Source organism: Hypanus sabinus, chromosome 7, assembly GCF_030144855.1.
Source record: "Hypanus sabinus isolate sHypSab1 chromosome 7, sHypSab1.hap1, whole genome shotgun sequence".
Lineage (NCBI taxonomy): Eukaryota > Metazoa > Chordata > Chondrichthyes > Myliobatiformes > Dasyatidae > Hypanus > Hypanus sabinus.
Window position 1 is genome coordinate 157328679 of NC_082712.1, and position 18536 is coordinate 157347214.

An 18536-nucleotide genomic window follows, 5' to 3' on the forward strand; every position below is an offset into this window, starting at 1 on the left:
TAGATGATGTACAGTGAACACTGGCAGAATCAACTTATTAATGTAGGTTTAAATGCCGTCATAGATATTTCAAAGTAAATTCTTCTCTGATCCAATTGAAGGATGTATGATCCCAGTTTTGTTTGTAGCTCTGATTGGGAGCTTTCCTTTTTGCAAATGCTAAGAAACGTGTTGCTGCATGAGTTAAACATCAAAGCAATCTGTTCCCACACCATTAACTGTGATGTGAGAGCTACAATTAGACAGGGTAAAGGAGAAAGCCTGTATTTCTACTAATGCTCTCCATGCAGCAAATCTGCCACTTTTAACCATTTTGCTTTCGCTGCATTGTGGCATTCTGTTAGATGCTGATCTAAGGGGCTGGATGCACTTTTATCTGACCTCATGGCTTTGTCACCCATTGTTAATGCACAACTCAAATTGCTTGAATGGGGTCATCAACCTTTGCTTAAAAGTTTGGGTTCAGATCTTTGATACTGTTATTTATTTCAGAATTATTTATGGCTTTAATTAATTAACAACAGGTACAAGGATTTTAAATATTTCTAATCATGAGGGGATGATACAGGGGCAGAGCCTTAGTTCTTTGCCACCTTTATCCCAATCACTCCTCACTGTTAATTGTATTTTGTAAATGGACCACACCATGCACTATTATAATAACTGAGTGTAACTTTGGTGTTAGGGTGGGCAGTGACCATGTCGTGTGAGCTGTGATTATTTCAATCAGGCTCATTTTCTGGAAAGCACAAGATGCTATTATAGGGATCTTGATTACCAAAGAGAGGAATGCCCGGTGCCCAATATTTACTTAACTGTACGGAGCTATTTTTTTGAGAATTTGTACCTTTGAAGTGCATTCTTCAGGATCAGAGGCAAGGCAGGGACACTTTCAGCAAAATGCCATTAACTATTATATCGACGGGAAACAGGGATTCCAAGTATACGAAGGATGTTATATCATTCATTTATTGATTTGTCAATTTCTATGCTGCTATATTAATTGTTTCACTAACAGAATACTTTCTTCTCTCTTAATATCCATTATGCATTTGCATATACAGCAGAAAGAAGTTAACACGTTTTTAGAATAGCATTGGTTTGAGTCCATCTTGCAAATTAGCTGCCACGGGAATACCCCAGCTCTAGAGTGTTGCATTCCAGTGTCTCAGATAGCAACTAGGATCAGCTTGAGTGTGAAATATCATGCTTTTGCAATTACAATCATGACACATATGCACAAATAAAATTACAGCTACACTAAGTTAGACATGCAGGCAAATATTGTTCTGGCTGTATCAGTGGGAGTGAAATAAATCAAGAATGCATAAGTTTGCCTGCAGATTGAAGCAAATTTATGGTGAAACCTAAATACGTAGGCAACAGGTGCTGAGTGCAGTGGACCACTAAGTGCTGAGCTTCCATATGTCCTCAGTGTTGCGAGGGATGGGATAGACTCCCTTGCTGTGCAATGTCCCAAGTCAGTTGGATATTTGCCGCACTACTTGCACTTTGTGGAAAAATTCATCCAGACCAAAACCTTTGACCACCAGCCCAACAGGGATGGACGCAGAGTGGTGGTTCCCGGAGCTGACCATCAAGACAATCTGGCAGGATGCCTCATCGCCAGACCTTACCAGCAGGCATCAAGACACTACCTGGCTGGTGGTGGGAGGCCCCCCCCCCCCAGGTCAGATCCCTCTGCTATCCCAGAAGTATCACTTCCTCAGGATGACTGTAGTGGGGATGAGACAGTAGCTCACCTCTTGGCAGACTGTGTGTTTGCAAGGACATTGTGGAGGAAGGCGCAAGGGCCTATGTCATAGTTCATCCCAAGCGACTACGTGATAGAACACTCTTTGGTTGACAGGCTGTTCTCAAGGACACACACGGAGATAAACATCAAGTACTGCTGGTAGATCATCAGCTCGGTGAAAGATGCCCTTTGGGCTGCCAGCACCTTGTAATGCTGCCAAGTGGCACATTCCAGGCCGTAGAAGTACATGCTGAGCCTGGTGCAGCCACAGCTAGGGCTCAGTGGGTAAGGACCTCAGTGTTGGGTGGTTCTGTAACTGGAAAAGGAGGGGCTGATTGGGGTAGGAAGCACCTCATTTATTGTAATAGGATGGGAAGGAGAGGAGACACAGGTGGCAGCAATGCTACTGATTGATATGTATGGGTGTAATAGAACAATACTGAAAGCGTCGACTGGTTGCTTTATTCTTGTAAATGTATTTTCTTAATTTGAAGTTTACTTTGTTTAAAAAAAACTTTGTGGTGAAGAAAGGAAGTGCACAGGTAATCATGCAGTGAGAAGGCTGACCATTTATTGCAAGAGGAATCACTTGCAGCTATGCTTTTTTTTGTGTGTTCTCACTAAGTGGTGGCTTTCTAACCAATGATACAGTCTATTCATTTCCAGATAAGGATAGACCCATAAAACACTAAGTCTCTCCTACCCAAACATCTCAGCATTGCAGGATTGTTCTTAACCTTTGTAACAAACCATATTAAACTATAGCCCCTGCCCTTTTAATGCTCATTTCCAATAATCCAGGGAACACTTCATTGTCAGACTGAGTCCAAACATTCTGCTGCTACGTTCAGCAGTTTTCTAGTTCATGAAACCAAAAATTCTATGTTGTCATATCTGTGAACTCACCTCTTTCTCTTACTCCCCCCCTTCCCCTCTCACATGCTGTGTAGCATTTGGGTATTGTATGGACCAGGTCCTCCAGGTGTTCATATAGCAGCGTGTCGCCTGTTACAGCCACTCGGGGAGGAGGTGCCTGAAGTGGTGTAAAAAGAGTGTGCTGGAGTAAGTGTTAGGTTAAAGGGCTAACCCCTGCAGGCCAGTTCTCCTGACAATATTGTTCTTCAAGTCTGCTCCCCTGGAAAACAAACTGGATTAACTTTGTTTGTAAATGTTTGGAGCTGCTATTCTTTCAGAAAAGTGGTGTCAGGACAACATCTGATTGATCATCAATCTTCAGGCCATGGCATTCACAGACTTATGCTAATATTATATGGTGACTTTGTATTGTGCTTTATTGTAACTATATGTGCTGTCTATGACCTTTGCTCCAGAGGAATGATGTTTCGTTTAGTTGTATATATGTGTTGGTTGAATGGCAATAAGCCTGAACTTCAATACACTCAACAGCAAATACAAACCTTGTATTTTTAATGTGTTCAAGTCTACTTCAGTTAAATGTAACCTAGTCACTAAGAGAATACAGAAATAAATTTTCATGGACTACAAAACAGCCTAATCAGATTTAAAAAATTAACTTTGTCACATATATTGAAACATGGAAGGATACAGTGTAATCCATCATTTGTATCAATGACCAAGACAGTCCAAGGATGTGCTGGAGGCCGTCTAGAAGTGTTGCCATGTTTTCTGTGCCAACATAGTGGGCCTACAAATTACAAATCATAACCAGTATGCCTCTGGAACGTGGAATAAAAATAAGGCACCCGTAGGAAACCCACGGAAGATCGGTCAACAACATTCAGAATGAGAAAATTAAAAAACAGTCACAAAAAGAGTAGGTCATTGGTTCCCTACAACTGTCATTCAAGATCGTGGGTGACCTTTCACTTTAGCATCAATTTCCTTACTCCATTTCCTTTGAGTACCTTAAGAACAATTTATCAATTTCTATTTTGAATATACAGTGTTTGAAATTTCAGTCTTCTTGGGAACAGAATACCTGGGTAAAGAAGTGTCTCATTAGCTAAGCTCTGAATGGTAGACCCTTTTATCTTGGGACTGTGACCCGTGTCTCCACATCCTGTAAATAAAACTGAAAAATGGAGAAAACACTTCTGTTTCAAATAGTAGGGTGAGCGGAATGGTGGAGCATGGAAATGTCAGTGCTGGAGTGCAAATCAAAGTTATCGAGGTAATAAATATTGTGCAAAAGTCTTAGCCACATATACTGTATATAGCTAGGGTGCCTACGACTTGCACAGTACTGTATTTGTCATCGTGGAGCAGAGAGGGAGTCTGTAAATCTGCTGGGAGGAAAAGATATTGGGAATAGCGAGGGTGGAACACTGTGGGAGAGGTGTCGGACAGGTGGCAGAGAAGCAGTGCCAGGGGGTAGCATGGATGCAGATATACCCACCCCTGAGATACCAGGCAAGGTCATTTGATTCCAAACAATTGGTTTATTGATCGTTACCGAATGTCTCTCTGAAGCTTCCTGCTTCCTCCCCCCTCCCTTGCCCTTTTCCCAACTATGACTCCCCTCTTCCTGTCCCCTTCCTACTCTCAGCCCACAACCGAGACTCATATCAGAATCAGGTTCATCATCACTTACATATCATGAAATTTGTAATTTTTTATGGCAGCAGTAGAGTGCAATTCACAAAATTACTACAGTACTGAGCAGAATAAAACTGAAGGTGACCTGATATTAAGCCCCATCCACCGCAACATACCAGACAGAGAATGTTACTTTCCCCCAAGTTGGGCATCACTGGAGCAGCTTATGAGGCTAATGATAGACAGCAGGATGGAAAATTAGAGTAACAGGCTGGAAGGGTGATAGGTGAGGACCAGGGGTCTCTATCCCTAGTGGGCTGGCGTGAGGGCAGAGGTGCATGAAATACGGGAGATGGGTTGGAGGGCAGAGTTGATAGTGGACAAAGGTGTTAGGATGTGCTGTTTTGTGCATGTTGATCCCATTGCTCAGATCATCTAAGGCCTGTTTTTCCCGAGGTGGAATGAAAACTGCTACCAAAGCAACCCCAGAGAACTCCCATGGTCAAAACGGACAGCACTTAACTGCTAGATATTCCAGGTCTGGTGAGCAGAATTGGGACAGCACTGATATATTTGTGCACCAAGAAGAGTTGATCATGAGGCAAACTCCTCTACCTCTGCTTTTGAGAGACTCTATAGATCTATCCTGACGGTGTATAGTAAACCCACTGCATCCAGTACGGAAGGTTGACCAGAGGACACACGTGGTCCTAATGTCTGTCTGATTCAGCACCCTTGCTCTGAAATCATCAATTTTATTCACTGGACTGCATGTTTGCCAGCAAGATAGCTGGTATTGGGAATTAAAAAGCCTATTTCTTTAAATGCACTTGTATCTCCGATCTACAGCCTCGCTTCCTCCGTGGAATCCTAGGTGGACGCTTCAGTTCACAATCAGTGTTGTTTCCGTCAGTTTTAAGCAGTGATAGTTCATCTAAACGCATTAAGACATCTTTGTTGACTGTACTGACCTGGCAAAATTTGTGCTTTTTAGCTTTATCAGGCTGAAACGAGAATACTTAATTGTACTACTGCTACTCGAGTCGCCCCTAGGCATCTATAGGAGAACATATAGAGGGGACATCTAAACAGCAATTCAGTATGTTTGTGCTAAAAACATCTAAAGCCAGGACTTCTTATCACTAAGAGGAAGAAACGTAGCAAGTGTTTGAAACTGCAAATTCCTCAGGTTGCACATCATTCTCATTTGGGAAAAAAACATCACCATTGCCTCATTATCACTGGTCCAAAAATGCACAAACTGCTTACTGAAAAGCACAACAGGAAAACTACAGCAGTTCATCTCTATCATCTGAAGGGCAATTACCAACAGGCATTAAACTCTGGTGACATAAGCAGTATCCACATCCTATGAATGAAATAAAAAGGAGGTATAAGGGAGCACAGGAAGAGGCACCTAAAGTAAATGTGAAAAATGATCCCAAACAGTAATGCTAGTGGTGCAGAGACTCAAGGGAAAGTTGCAAACAGTCCTGATCTGTGCAAGCAATAAGAATATTGGACTACAGTCATATAGTATAGCATCTGTTGAATAAAATGAAAAACAGGGAAAAAAAGGATCAAATGTATAAATAAATAAATAGCATAATATGGAAATGAGATGAAATGCAGACAAAATAATGTACTAAAATTGGGAAATATGGACAATAACTACGACAAAAATATTCTCAATTTAGTTATTTCTTTGTGTAGGAAAATTCTTGATTTTATTCGGAAATAGCAAAATCTTGACACGGGGCAATGAAACTGACACGTGAATGCAAGAGTGGCAAACACCAATGGCCCACTAGGTGAAAACCATTTAATATATTATGGATAGTTACATTTATTCTATATCTAATGAACACCAAGGTAACATGTCTGAATAACTGGCGTCCTGTTGTACTCACCTCAATATTAAGCAAATACTTTGAGAGGCTGGTCAAGGACTACATCTACAGCATGCTACCACCCACACTGGACCCCCTACAATTTGCCTCCCGACACAACTGATCGACAGACGATGTAACATCTGAAGAAGAGGAATGCAGTCCTTGGACTACAGTTCAGTACTCAACACCATAATTCCCTCCAGGATTGACAAGAAGCTCAGAGGCCTAGGCCTTCACCCTACAATTCAACTGAAGTTCATGTAGATTAACTGAGAAAGTACTCAATTCATTTTAAAGTCATATTACAATTATTTTATTCATTAGAAATGAAGCACTATTTTACATTAAAAAAGGAAGTGAATTTCTCACAGGTTTTGAAGTCAATCAAAGAACATTTTAAAATAAATACATTTCTATTCTACATTTTCTGTAGAATAAGAACACAGTTCAGTCTAAATCATTAAACCTGACAAGATAGTGGCTATGTTTGGTCAAAAATTACAGGTCAGAAAGACTAAACTATGTAATCCACGTCAGTTCAATTGTACTGCCTAGATTTTAAATGTCTTCTTTTGGCTACATTATTTGTTACACCTTTGTTGATAAATATGTTTCCTTTTGATCAAGTACTCCACTCTGGAATTTTGAGATGGTCCTGCAAACATAAGATTGCAAAATTAATGCTGAGACAAATAAACACTGCACTTTTTTTCAAACCTGGAAGCATTTAATCCCAAAATTTAAAAATGCATAATTGAACTCTGATCAAAGGTTAATGATGTGAAGTATTTATGCTCCTCTTTCCACCAATTTTACTGCCCGATTTGCTATTTTCAGCAATTTCTGGTTTTCATTTGATTTCATAGCATACTAACTCATCGGGGTGATTGATAAGTTTGTGGCCTAAGGTAGAAGGAGATGAGTTATTAACTTCAAACTTTCTGCATAATCAGTCAGAGTTGAACTGCATGTGTATGTAACAAGAGCTGTATAACTCATCTCATTCTATCTTAGGCCACAAACTTATCAATCACACATGCTGTGGACACTTTCTGGAGGTCCAAGATCTATATGCTCTATGACCACTGGACTAAGTGCGTAAATGTAGGAGGGGACTACGTTGAAAAATAAATGCACTAGGTTTTCTAAATTGACTCCTACCTTAGGCCACAAACTTATCAATCAGCTCTCGTAAATACATACACCTATAATAAAACTTCAATAATACAGCAATCTCAGTGCTTTTGTAGTATGGGACTGGCAGATATCCCAGTCGAGTGAATATTCTTCCCTATTAATATCTCTATACACATTAAACTATTTAGCTCCCAAGCAATATTGTAAGTAGTTTTCCAGTGAATCCAGTAAGTTTAAAGGCTTCAAGGGAGCAATGAAACTGGCACCCTAATGAATTTCAGGGGAGTATGGAACTGGGTACCTAGTGAGTTACTGAGGTATTGCTTAACTATCAGGATTATTCAATAGTCAGTAAGTGTATTATTAGAGTTACACACTATTTTTAATGCCAGCACACAAACATATGCATGTAAATTTATCACCCATCATTAGTACTTAATTTTTTTTTCAGTGATAACAGAACGGTCTATCTGTCTTTGAAATTCATACTTTTGACTTCAATGGAACCAAATTTTGGAGCTTGAGTACAATGCTCTTCAGTATTAAAAGGCAAGTTGATTGCCACTGATCGAGAATGAAATTCCAGATAATATTAAAGAAGTTTTTTAACAGATAGTTTTTGTAGGTTGAAGTTTGCACCATATTGGTAGGCTTGACCATAAAGTTGCCACAGCTGAGTAACTTTCCATCAAAATTTTTTGGCGTCAACTTAAAATGATAATTCTGTACTCTTAACTATAAGCTGCCTGTATTTAGAGCAATTCCTGTATTTTCTACTTTATTTGAGATTTCTAGCAGTTACAACATTCTTCTTCTAAATCTATTCTTTCATTTGAATCGATGTTAGTCACTGCTTCAGAGAGGCTGAGTCACAATGTTGGTTCTACATCCTACAGTGATGTTCTGAAGCAAACATGCTCTGAACCCAAAAAATCTTGTTGAAAGCAGAATAGATATAAATAATACCCTATTGATATCTATGTATAGACTCGGTCCTAAGGATGGTTTGGGGTGCTGAAGTACAATACAAGTTTCCCCCGCTACCGGAAGATATTACGTTCCTATGAAACCGTTTGTAAGCCGAAATGCTGTAAAGCAAAGAAGCAATTACCATTAATTTATATGGGAAAAGTTTTTGAGCGTTCCCAGACCCAAAAAATAGCCTACCAAATCATACCAAATAGCACATAAACCTAAAATAACATGAACATATAGTAAAAGCAGGAATGATATGATAAATATACAGCCTATATAATACAGAAATATTGTATGTACAGTGTAGTTTCACTTATCAAAGACAGCGAGCCAAAATCAATGTGGAGAAAAAAAACCGGCACGTACACGCATGTGCACACAACTGCCCGCACCAGGCTTCATGGTCATAGTAGTCTTTCTCGGGGTAAACACATGTATAAAGTGGGCATCTTTTTTTTGTAAAAGTGAAAATCCTCTTTGGTAGTGAAAACAGGTACTAACGTAGGTCTTTTGTAACAGCGAGCTGTCGTAAAGCAAATGTTCGAAAAACGGGGGCCACCTGTTCTAGGAAATGGCTAGATTCCTGTTGGTTTCAAACTGAGTACCAAATGGGTTGGGGGCAGGGGAGGGGTCTGATAATCTTGTAAAAATTACTGGCTGTTTGATTGTAACTCCCACGATCTACTCTGTGGACCCCACAAACCCACCAACAGCCCTTGAATGAAGTGGCAAGGAAGCAGTTTGGTAAGTGTGAAACAAAATGACACATGAAATAAACATCTCATTTTAAATCCAACACCAAAGCCTCTTGGTTTTCACTTGCTACATAAAATACAAATGGCTTTTTATTAGATCTAAATGAAGAAATGTTGTTTCTATTATTCGTAGAATCCAGTCATAGTGACACTGATCAAACTATATACAAGACTTAAAGTTAATGCAGAGGTATACATTTTTCTGTGAGAAAATTACATTGGTTAATCTATCTAACTTGACCTTGAAATGCTATTTCAAGTCAGCCATAAAGAGTTACAAAAAAAATTTGCATTATTGCTTACCTGGCCATACCACCTGTGTGCTTTTATTACCCACAGCAGGAGGCGCATCTTGGCGCATGCGTTTTGTTGCCTGAAGCCCATCATTGCTACTTCTTTGGCCCATGAAACTGCATCAGGAGAATAATATAAATTGTTCAATGATCCATCTATACATTTCTAAATAAAAAAAACTGATAAAATGAAAAAGTAGACAGCTACAGGTGATTTGTAATTTGCAAATTGAAATCTTGACCTAAAGTTCTCAGCATACCATGCAGATTTCCTTTTCCTTCTTGCAGCAGTGGTTAAGGACATATAAGAAGGCTTCCTCTGTGTTTCATTTGCCGATAACAATGATGGTAGACCCAACCTGCAGTAACAATAATACATGATGTACTTAACAGAAACAGAAAAGTTTTCATATAACATAAGTCATGCACTTACTTTCACGTATTACTTTAAATTATAATTATAATCTAAGTTACTTTTATGAAATTAGTTCATAAATAAAATAACCAAACTCCTAAATTTATATTAACAAAGAATAGTCTTTTACTACACTATCATACTTCTGGTTGAAGTTGTTTGGTCCTGCACTCTTAGGACTTGACTGGTGCTTCACCATAGAAAATCTAGACCGCAGAAATTGCTCTGGATTCCTTTTATCTGAGCAGAAACCATATTCTTTTTAAGTACAGACTTCCTGGGTCATGCAAGCACTCCTTAAAACTATCACAATCTGAAATGTTTCCAAGTTAAAAATACTATCAGCAAATGCTGCATGAGTAGGTTAAATAGCTACAGGTTATCATTGATCTCAATTACTTTTAGAATTCATAAACACAGACTGAACTACAAATTCAAAACATGTCAGACCATGCGAGTTATTTCTTGTTAATATAAGTTTGGAAGTTTGGTTACTTTATTCATGGACTAATTTGACAGACTGTCGGACTAGAGTTTCAACCTACACAGACTTGTTTCCTGAAGAAGTTACATCTAAGAGATCAATAAAGCATTTCAAAATTAGTTTGTGCTTCTACTATCAAATGTTGACTGCAGTTGAAATTTGGACAATATAGTATGTCTGCTCACATGCACAAGCATCAATATTAATAGATTTCTATTTGTTCATTTCAGCATTATTTATATTAAATTCAGGTTTTTGCAATTTGGTTTTCCAGTGAAAAGAAAAACATACATGTGAAGAAATTTCAGCCTAAACAAGGAAATGATGTCTACCTCAGCTGGTGCAGATTTGATATTTCAATAGTTAAGTAAATACCAAAAATTCTCCAAAATCATATCGAATATGCAAAAATGTCAATACCATACAACATGCCAGATACCTCCTGATAAGTTTCAATGTCAATTGAATTAGGGGCCCTGAATGGAGTTAAAGGAGGAGGTGAATGGGCATGTATCACTTGCAGGGATATGTGCCAGGAAGAAATTAATGGGGAGGGCCAAATGGACAAAGGAATCACAGAGGGAACAATCCCTGTAGAAAGAGGTGAGAGGTGGAAGGTAATGATGTGTTTGCTGGTAGGATCACTTTGAAAATGGCAGATGTTGCAAAGACTGAAGTGTTAGATGCAGAGGCACATGGGGTGGGGTCAATTAGCCTTATTATCCAGAAGACACTTGCAAATTGATTTGCTAATGGACAAAAGTGTTCCCTTTTTCAAACATAAAAGTGGACTATAATAAGCCCCACAAGTCACACCCAGCCAATCAAATGGCTTTGGACCCTTGGCCACAGAACTATTGCCTTAGATTTTTTGCTCTACCACCTGCCATTATGATGAAAGGATGGAAGAAGTAGAAAGTGAGAGGCAGAGAAAATGAGATGTATAGAAAGGGGGAGAGTTATGACAAAGACTTAGCTTCTCTGGGACATAGAATCTCCATCATACACCTTGACCTAGATTCTATGATTTGGTGCTGGGGCTTCATTATCTATAAGCTCTCTATCTATTGATTCGGAGCAGAATAAGGAATGAGGCAATTGTCCTGAACCAGGAGGGGTAGAAATCAGTTTCACTTTGGGTTTACATTTATGATGGCAGCAAATCAATGTAAAGCATTGCAACACTTGAATTGCATTCTTTTTCATTTTTTCTTTTCTCAAATTAACAATTAGTACAGAGGGAGAATGAGCATTAGCCAAACCTAGATTGGATACATTTACTTCATCCCTCTAACCTTATAGCTATCTCATCCAAAACATAATAATATTCTCAGTCTCTGCCAATGTCATTAATAGTGAGGCAAAAAAAATTAGGATACACAGTACGTACAAATTGAATCTGTGGATTGTGAGATTAAAAGAAGTTACACAAGTAGGAACAAGCTCCGAGAAGTAAATGAAAGCTGTAAAGTCTAAATACTATATATTATTATAAATGATTAAGGTTAAATACTTTCCTTCAGATCATTCAAATGAAGGAAAGTTGTATATGAAGGACTTGAAGCATTGTTGAGGATCCCTACTACCCACCCCACAATCTTTTTGACCCACTACCATCAGGTAGGAGCTACCGGAGCATCAGGACGAGGACTGCCAGATTGGGCAACAGCTTCCTGCCACAGGTTGTGAGGCTAATGACTACTCCGCCACCAATGAGGTCTCATCACTTGGACAGAGGGCTGTTTATAGTTTACCCATGCTGCACATTACATGTCTTTTGAGTTATATTTTATTAACTAATTTATATTAATATTTTGTCTTATGTGCTGTGTGAGATATATGTTTTGTAGGTGCAACGTGGTGCAGGGGTACATTGTTCCATTTGGTTGTATATATGTACAGTCAGATGACAATAAACTTGATCTTGAAATCCAAACGTAGAGCCTTTGCCATTAATCATTGAAATAGACCAGTATACACTAATATTTCATTATTATTTAGCAATACAATCAAAACTGCAATTACTTCATTTTAAACGTGTGTTTAATTGTACATCATTAAAAAAAAAGCAATACTTCCATTTAAAATAGCTTAGTACATTTCAAATGTACATACAGATCTTATTAAACTATGATGCTTCTTTTTCAAAATTTAACCTTGATTTTTACTGTATTGTATTGTTTTACTGTGCTCTGCTTCACTCTGGGAATATGCAATACAAAAATCAAAATATAAACAAGGCTGTAAAACACACCTTTGCAGAAAGGTTTTTTGATGTGTGGATTGCTTGTGTGACACATTGTAGTCAGCGAGAGCGTCGTTACATTTGGTTTCATTCGCAAATGGATGCTCAGTTCTTGTATCCAAGCTGCTTTCTCCCAAATCATATGTAATATTTGCTGGATTCTCACTCATTCCAGAGATGGCAGTTTCTATGTCACTCAATTTATTCAAATTGTCTTCCACTTCTTCACCAAGACAATCTGCTTTTTTGTTTTGTAAGTCTGTGGTAAGCAGCTCACTAGAAACTCGTTCTATCTGTGAGGTGCAGTTTCCTGGTGTATAGGTTATGGGAGCAAACCCTTCTTTGAAGAGGAGATCATTCTGCTGAGCTAAGCCAGGGTGTGGTGTGGCATGATCATCTGAACTGCTGCACGTTAACGATTGTTCCAGCCTTCGTCTGGAGGATTTGCAGGGAAATCCACTATTTTCTGTTTGAATTAATGGTAGATTCTCCTTTGATTCTATGGCAAAGCAAGTGTCAAAAATGCATTAATCAAGTATTACTAAATGTTAGACAAGATTAAGAATAAATTCCACATATAACTGCACTAATTTACTATTATAAAATACTTATTTTGAATGTTGAAGGCAGAAACAACATTTAGTGTATTATTAGGTTCAGGGTATTTCAAATATAACAGGCTTGAATATCTATTATGTTGTAATTACACGATCTCTACTCTGACCATGCTCCAGTGTGCAGGTTCATTAATATTTTACTATTAACATATTGGTGGTGACTATCTATGCTACTATGGGCATTTTGCTTAAAGAAATCTACTCTAAGGGGACGAGTGAAATTTCCACATTAAGGCCTTGTGGCATTGCAATGTTCTGTCTAGCTTCAAGTTAGCCAGGATGCAACATATAAATAAAAGGTACATATCAATTAAGAGTTGGCAAGCACATTCAGATCATGTTTATCAACATTGTAACACCTCAGAAGAGGAAAGTGCCCAACCCACCCACTGCTTTTAGTGAATTTTTAGGGATGTAGTCTCTCACTACTACTCATATTGGAATCAACATGCACTTAGTGGCCACTTTATTAGGAAGCCAGTGTGCTCTTCTGCACACCACTATTGAATGCGAGCTTATTTGAGTTACTGTCACTCTCCTGTCAGCTTAAACCAGTCTGGCCATTTTCCTCTTACCTCCCTCATAACAAGGCATTCTCGCCTATAGAACTGCCGCGCACTGGACTTTTATCTTCTTTGTTTTTTGCACCATTCTCTGTAAACCCTAGACTGCTGTGTGTGAAAATCCCAGAAGATCGGCAGTTTCTAAGATACTCAAACCACCCTGTCTGGCACCAACAATCATGGTGAAAGTCATTTAGCTCATTTCCCATTTTGATGTTTAGTCTGAACAACAATTGAACTTTTTAAACCATGTCTGCATGCTTTTATGCATTGAGTTGCTGCCACATGATTGGCTGATTAGATTGCATTTATGAGCAGGTGTACAGGTTTACCTAATAAGGTGGCCACTGAGCATACCCTCATTCATTCAGTATACTGAGCTCCATTTGTAGAAAAATGATCCAATTTTAAGCCAAATTTAGATAGATTTAAGTAGCCTTGCTTGTATGATATATTGTCCCACAGTATGCTTCAGAAATAAACGCTATTTGCCTATATAGATCATGTGCAGAAGACATTTTTGTCCATAGTTAAGTAGCAATAAGAATAGTTAATATTTAAATTCCAACTCAAAGCAAGACGTTGTGGTCGTAACCATCAACCTTAGCAATTAATAATAGCAAAGATGGCTAGAGTACTAAAAATGGCTTCAGATTCTGAATGAAGAGAGAGATCCAATCTAGCTTCTAAGGTGTAATTGGTACCAGTAAATTCAGACTGGAAGAGAGCTCAGATAACATTCACAGAATGGTAGTATTCCCCACAACTTCCATCCCACCCACAGAAAATACTCTGCATGACAAATGCATTCAAGAAAAGGAGATACCTTGTGATGTTCAGCTTCATAATCAATGTTAAAATCAATTATGTCTTTGAATGTCATTGACCACAAGTTGAACTAGACCATACATATCAATTTAATATTGAACCACAAAGGAAGGGATATATTTTGAGGGTGGGAAACTTATCTTAAATGGAATATCACCAGATTATTTTACATTAGATTCTTTTAACTTTGATAGTATCAAAAGCCCCATTTAAAACAATGAAAAAATATCATTATAACACTGGAAAACACTAGCATGTATCAGATTACTTCTACCTCAATACAGCATGTCCTTTGATCAAGTGTTAGTGTGGTAGAGTAAATTGGCAGAGAAACTGTAAAATTAATTTACAATACTCCCTGGATTTGTCTGCACTCAGTACTCCATATTTACTTGATAACACTTTCAAGTGATTTCTCTGATTTATCACTCGTGGCCATAAGTTTTATCAAACCATAACTTAAAAGTGAAATGCAAGGAATCAATATTCAGCATGTGCATGTCACAGGTCATATAATAGTTTTTATTAAAAAGGTGAATGAGATGGAGTATTTAAAATAGAATGGAATATTGGTAAGGACTTTTGTTTAAACTTTAAAGAAAAATACTCCAATTTTAGGCTTCATGCTTCAGAGGTATTTCCATAAATATGTGGAAATGTTAAAAAAGAAAAGCATGTATTTCAGTTAATAATTTGAGTACAATTTATTGATTATTTTCATCTGCTGCTTATAAATAAGATATGCTCATTTAATGAAATGAAATAAATTAAAATTTCCATTACGTTTAGTATATAAACGTGATTCTCTAATCTACTCACATGCCAGCATCAGTTTTTGGACTGATCCAGTGCAGTCTAAAGTCAGCTTGATCAATGGATCTTGTGATCAACAATGAATTCAACAATTTCAGATTACCAACTTTCTAGTTTGTATTTGGATTGATCAGGTCTGATGTAATGCATTGGGTAACACACACAAAATGCTGGAAAAACTTAGCAGGCCAGGCAGCATCTATAGAAAAAAAATACAGTTGGGCTGAAACATCAACTGTACTTTTTTCTATAGATGCAGCCTGGCCTGCTGAGTCCCTCCAGCATTTTGTGTGTGTTGCTTGGATTTCCAGCATCTGCAGATTTTCTCTAGTTTGAAAATGCATTGGGTGCTTGGTGGGTAGGGTAACATATGTGAAAGGGACTGCAGAGTTGAATCTGCAGGTCAATGACCTTTCATTTTAGATGCAGGACTGGTGAGAGTTGCTGACTTTAAGCAATGGTTGACTGAATCAAAGGTGGCGACGAATCAGCATGTAGAATCAGAATCAGGTTTACTATCACCGGCATATGTCATGAAACTTGTTAGGAGGGATTGAAAATCTGTCTGAGTGGCATGATAACCTCTCACTCAAAGTCAGCAAGACCAAGAAGCTGATTATTGACTTCAGGAGGAGAAAATCAGAGGTCCATTAACCAGTCCTCCTTGGAGGATCAGAGGTGGAGATGGTCGGCGACTCTAAATTCCTAAATGTTATCATTTGAGAGGGCCTGTCCTGGGCCCAGAGTGCAAATGCAATTATGAAGAAAGTATAGCAGTACCTCTATTTCCTTAAAAGTTTAAAGAAGTTGGGATAGGTGGAAAATATATTGACTGGCTGTCTCACGACCTGGTATGTAAGCACAAATGCCCTTGAATGGAAAATCCTACAAAAAGTAATGGATACAGCTCAGTCCTTCATAGGTAAAGCCCTCCCCACCTTTGAGCTCATCAACACAGATCACTGTCACAGGAAAACAGCATTCATCATCAACAGCCTCCACCACCCAGGCCATGCTCTCTTCTCACTGCTGCCATCAGGAAGCTGGTACAGGAATCTCAGGACCCACACCACCAGGCTCAGGAACAGTTATTATCCCTCACCCATCAGGCTCTAACCACTCACCCCATCACTGAACTGCTCCTACAACCTATGGACTCACTTTCAGTGACTTGTCATCTCATGTTCTCTGCATTTATTGCTTATTTATTATATATATTTTTTGTACTTCCACAGTTAGTTGTCTTCTGCACATTGGTTGTCTGTCCTACTGGGTGTGGTCTTTCATTGATTCTATTACATTTCTTGGATTTACTGTATATGCCCACAAGAAAACAAATCTCATGGTTGTACATGGTGACATATATGTACTTAAATAATAAATTTACTTCAGACTTTGATTCTCCAAGATGTCTGACTGGCCAAGTATCCCCTGTACTTACTTTTAGATAAGTAGATAGATATTCTATTGATCCCAAAGGAAATTATAGTGTTACAATAGCATTACGAGTGTGCAATTTTATATTTTATACAATATAAATATATTAAAAGAGAAGAAAAATTAAAAAATAAGTTACCTCAAACCATCTAACAGGAGAGGGTCATCACATCCCCGGCTGATAGGTTAACTCATTGTACAGCCTAATGGCCAAGGGTTAAAAATGACCTCATACAGTTCTCTTTAGAGCAGCACAGTTGTCTTAGTCTATGACTAAAAGTACTCCTCTGTTCAACCATGGTGGCATGCAGAGGGTGAGAAACATTGTCCAGAATTGCCAGGATTTTCTGTAGGGTCCTTTGTTCTCCACAGCATCCAGTGTGTCTAGTTTGACTCCTATAACAGACCTAGGCTTTTCTAATCACTATATTGAACCTGTTGGCACTACCGTGTGGATGCCATTGCCCCAGCACACCATCACAGAGATTGTACTGGCGACAATAGACTGCTAGAACATGTGAAGGAGAGGCCTGCATACACCAAAGGACCTCTGTCTTCTCAGGAAGTAGAGGCGACCCTGGCCCTTCTTGTACACAGCCTCTGAGTCCGTACTGCAGTTAAAGTCTGTCATCCAGAAACATGGCCAGGTACTTTATTTCTCCAGCGTTGAAGGTTTTCCTCTATAAATACTGCATTTTTGCCAGTTTTAAGTTTTTCTATGTCCACAGATGCTGTCTGATCTTTCGGGCTTTACCGGCATTCTTTCATATTTCAGTATCTGAGCAACTGCTGCATTCCGTATCTCACAGTGCCAGCAATTCTCTACCCTGCCCCCCCCACTGTTTTTCCTCTCTTCCATGTTCTTTGCTTACTTCCATAAGGCAGATTAATTACTAATAACAAGCCTTGTCTAGCATTTTGCCATGGACGTCAATTTGAGTCACCCTCTTTCTTTTAGTCTTATTCTCTCACAGACAATCATTCCCCTTTGTTTCCTCCCAGGTTTTGCAACTTAAAACAACCAAATGCTGCTCTTCTTGCTGTACAGTTCCAGCATTTCATTTTTATTTCAGATTTATGACATCTGCAGCTGTAAATAAATAGCGTAACAGTTTAAAGTTACAACTGAAAGTTTTAAAGAATTTCTAGGAGTTTTCTGGAAACATTCACATTATTATGAGATCATTCTGTCAGAGCCAATAATTCCTACTTTACTCTACAAGCTTTGGGAAACAGTGTAGAAAATATGTTTACGTTAATCTGCACAAGATGTTTTAACTGGCAATAAAGATAACTGTACCAGAAACATTCTAGATATGAACAAGCAACATTCCCATTTTAAACTAACCAAGATGTACCACAACAAATGTGAAACATAGTAAGAGTCATATTTTTGATTCCTTTAAAATTTCTAAGACGATCACTGTTCCCTCTAAGCTGCCACACAGAGTAACCGAAATGCTCCCACATACATAGCCTTTATTGCCGCACAGCTGGAATTGGATGCAGCTACAAAAAGTTTATGAAATGTGTTAGACTTTCTTTGTTGTATTTTACTTATACTCTTCAATTAATAAAATCAAAAGCATGTGATTTTTCAATTTTCATTCTAAATATTCATAGCATACACATTACAAAAAAAGTGATGTGCTGTGTAAAATTTTCTTGCTTAGAACAATAGTTGGTCCATGCAGCTGTAAAAAAAAAATTAGAGGGAACTTTGAAGATAATGCAGATATTCATGCAATACTCATTACCAAACGTATGGCAAACGTATCACAATTAGAAAGCCAGTCTACTAATTTGGAT

The 18536-nt window shown here is 38.3% G+C and overlaps 1 protein-coding gene across 1 annotated transcript in view; it reads right to left on the reverse strand.

Moving 5' to 3' along the window:
• Nucleotides 1–6475: 6475 nt before the first annotated feature.
• The window catches only part of kif18a (kinesin family member 18A), a 105040-nt gene continuing 92979 nt past the window's right edge, over nt 6476–18536 (reverse strand). The window contains exons 16-19 of the mRNA XM_059976004.1: nt 12479–12968; nt 9586–9684; nt 9336–9442; nt 6476–6820 (exon numbers count right to left, since the gene is read on the reverse strand). Of these exons, the coding sequence (XP_059831987.1) occupies nt 6747–6820; nt 9336–9442; nt 9586–9684; nt 12479–12968 (770 nt within the window). The 3' untranslated portion in view covers nt 6476–6746. The remainder of the gene's footprint in view (nt 6821–9335; nt 9443–9585; nt 9685–12478; nt 12969–18536) is intronic.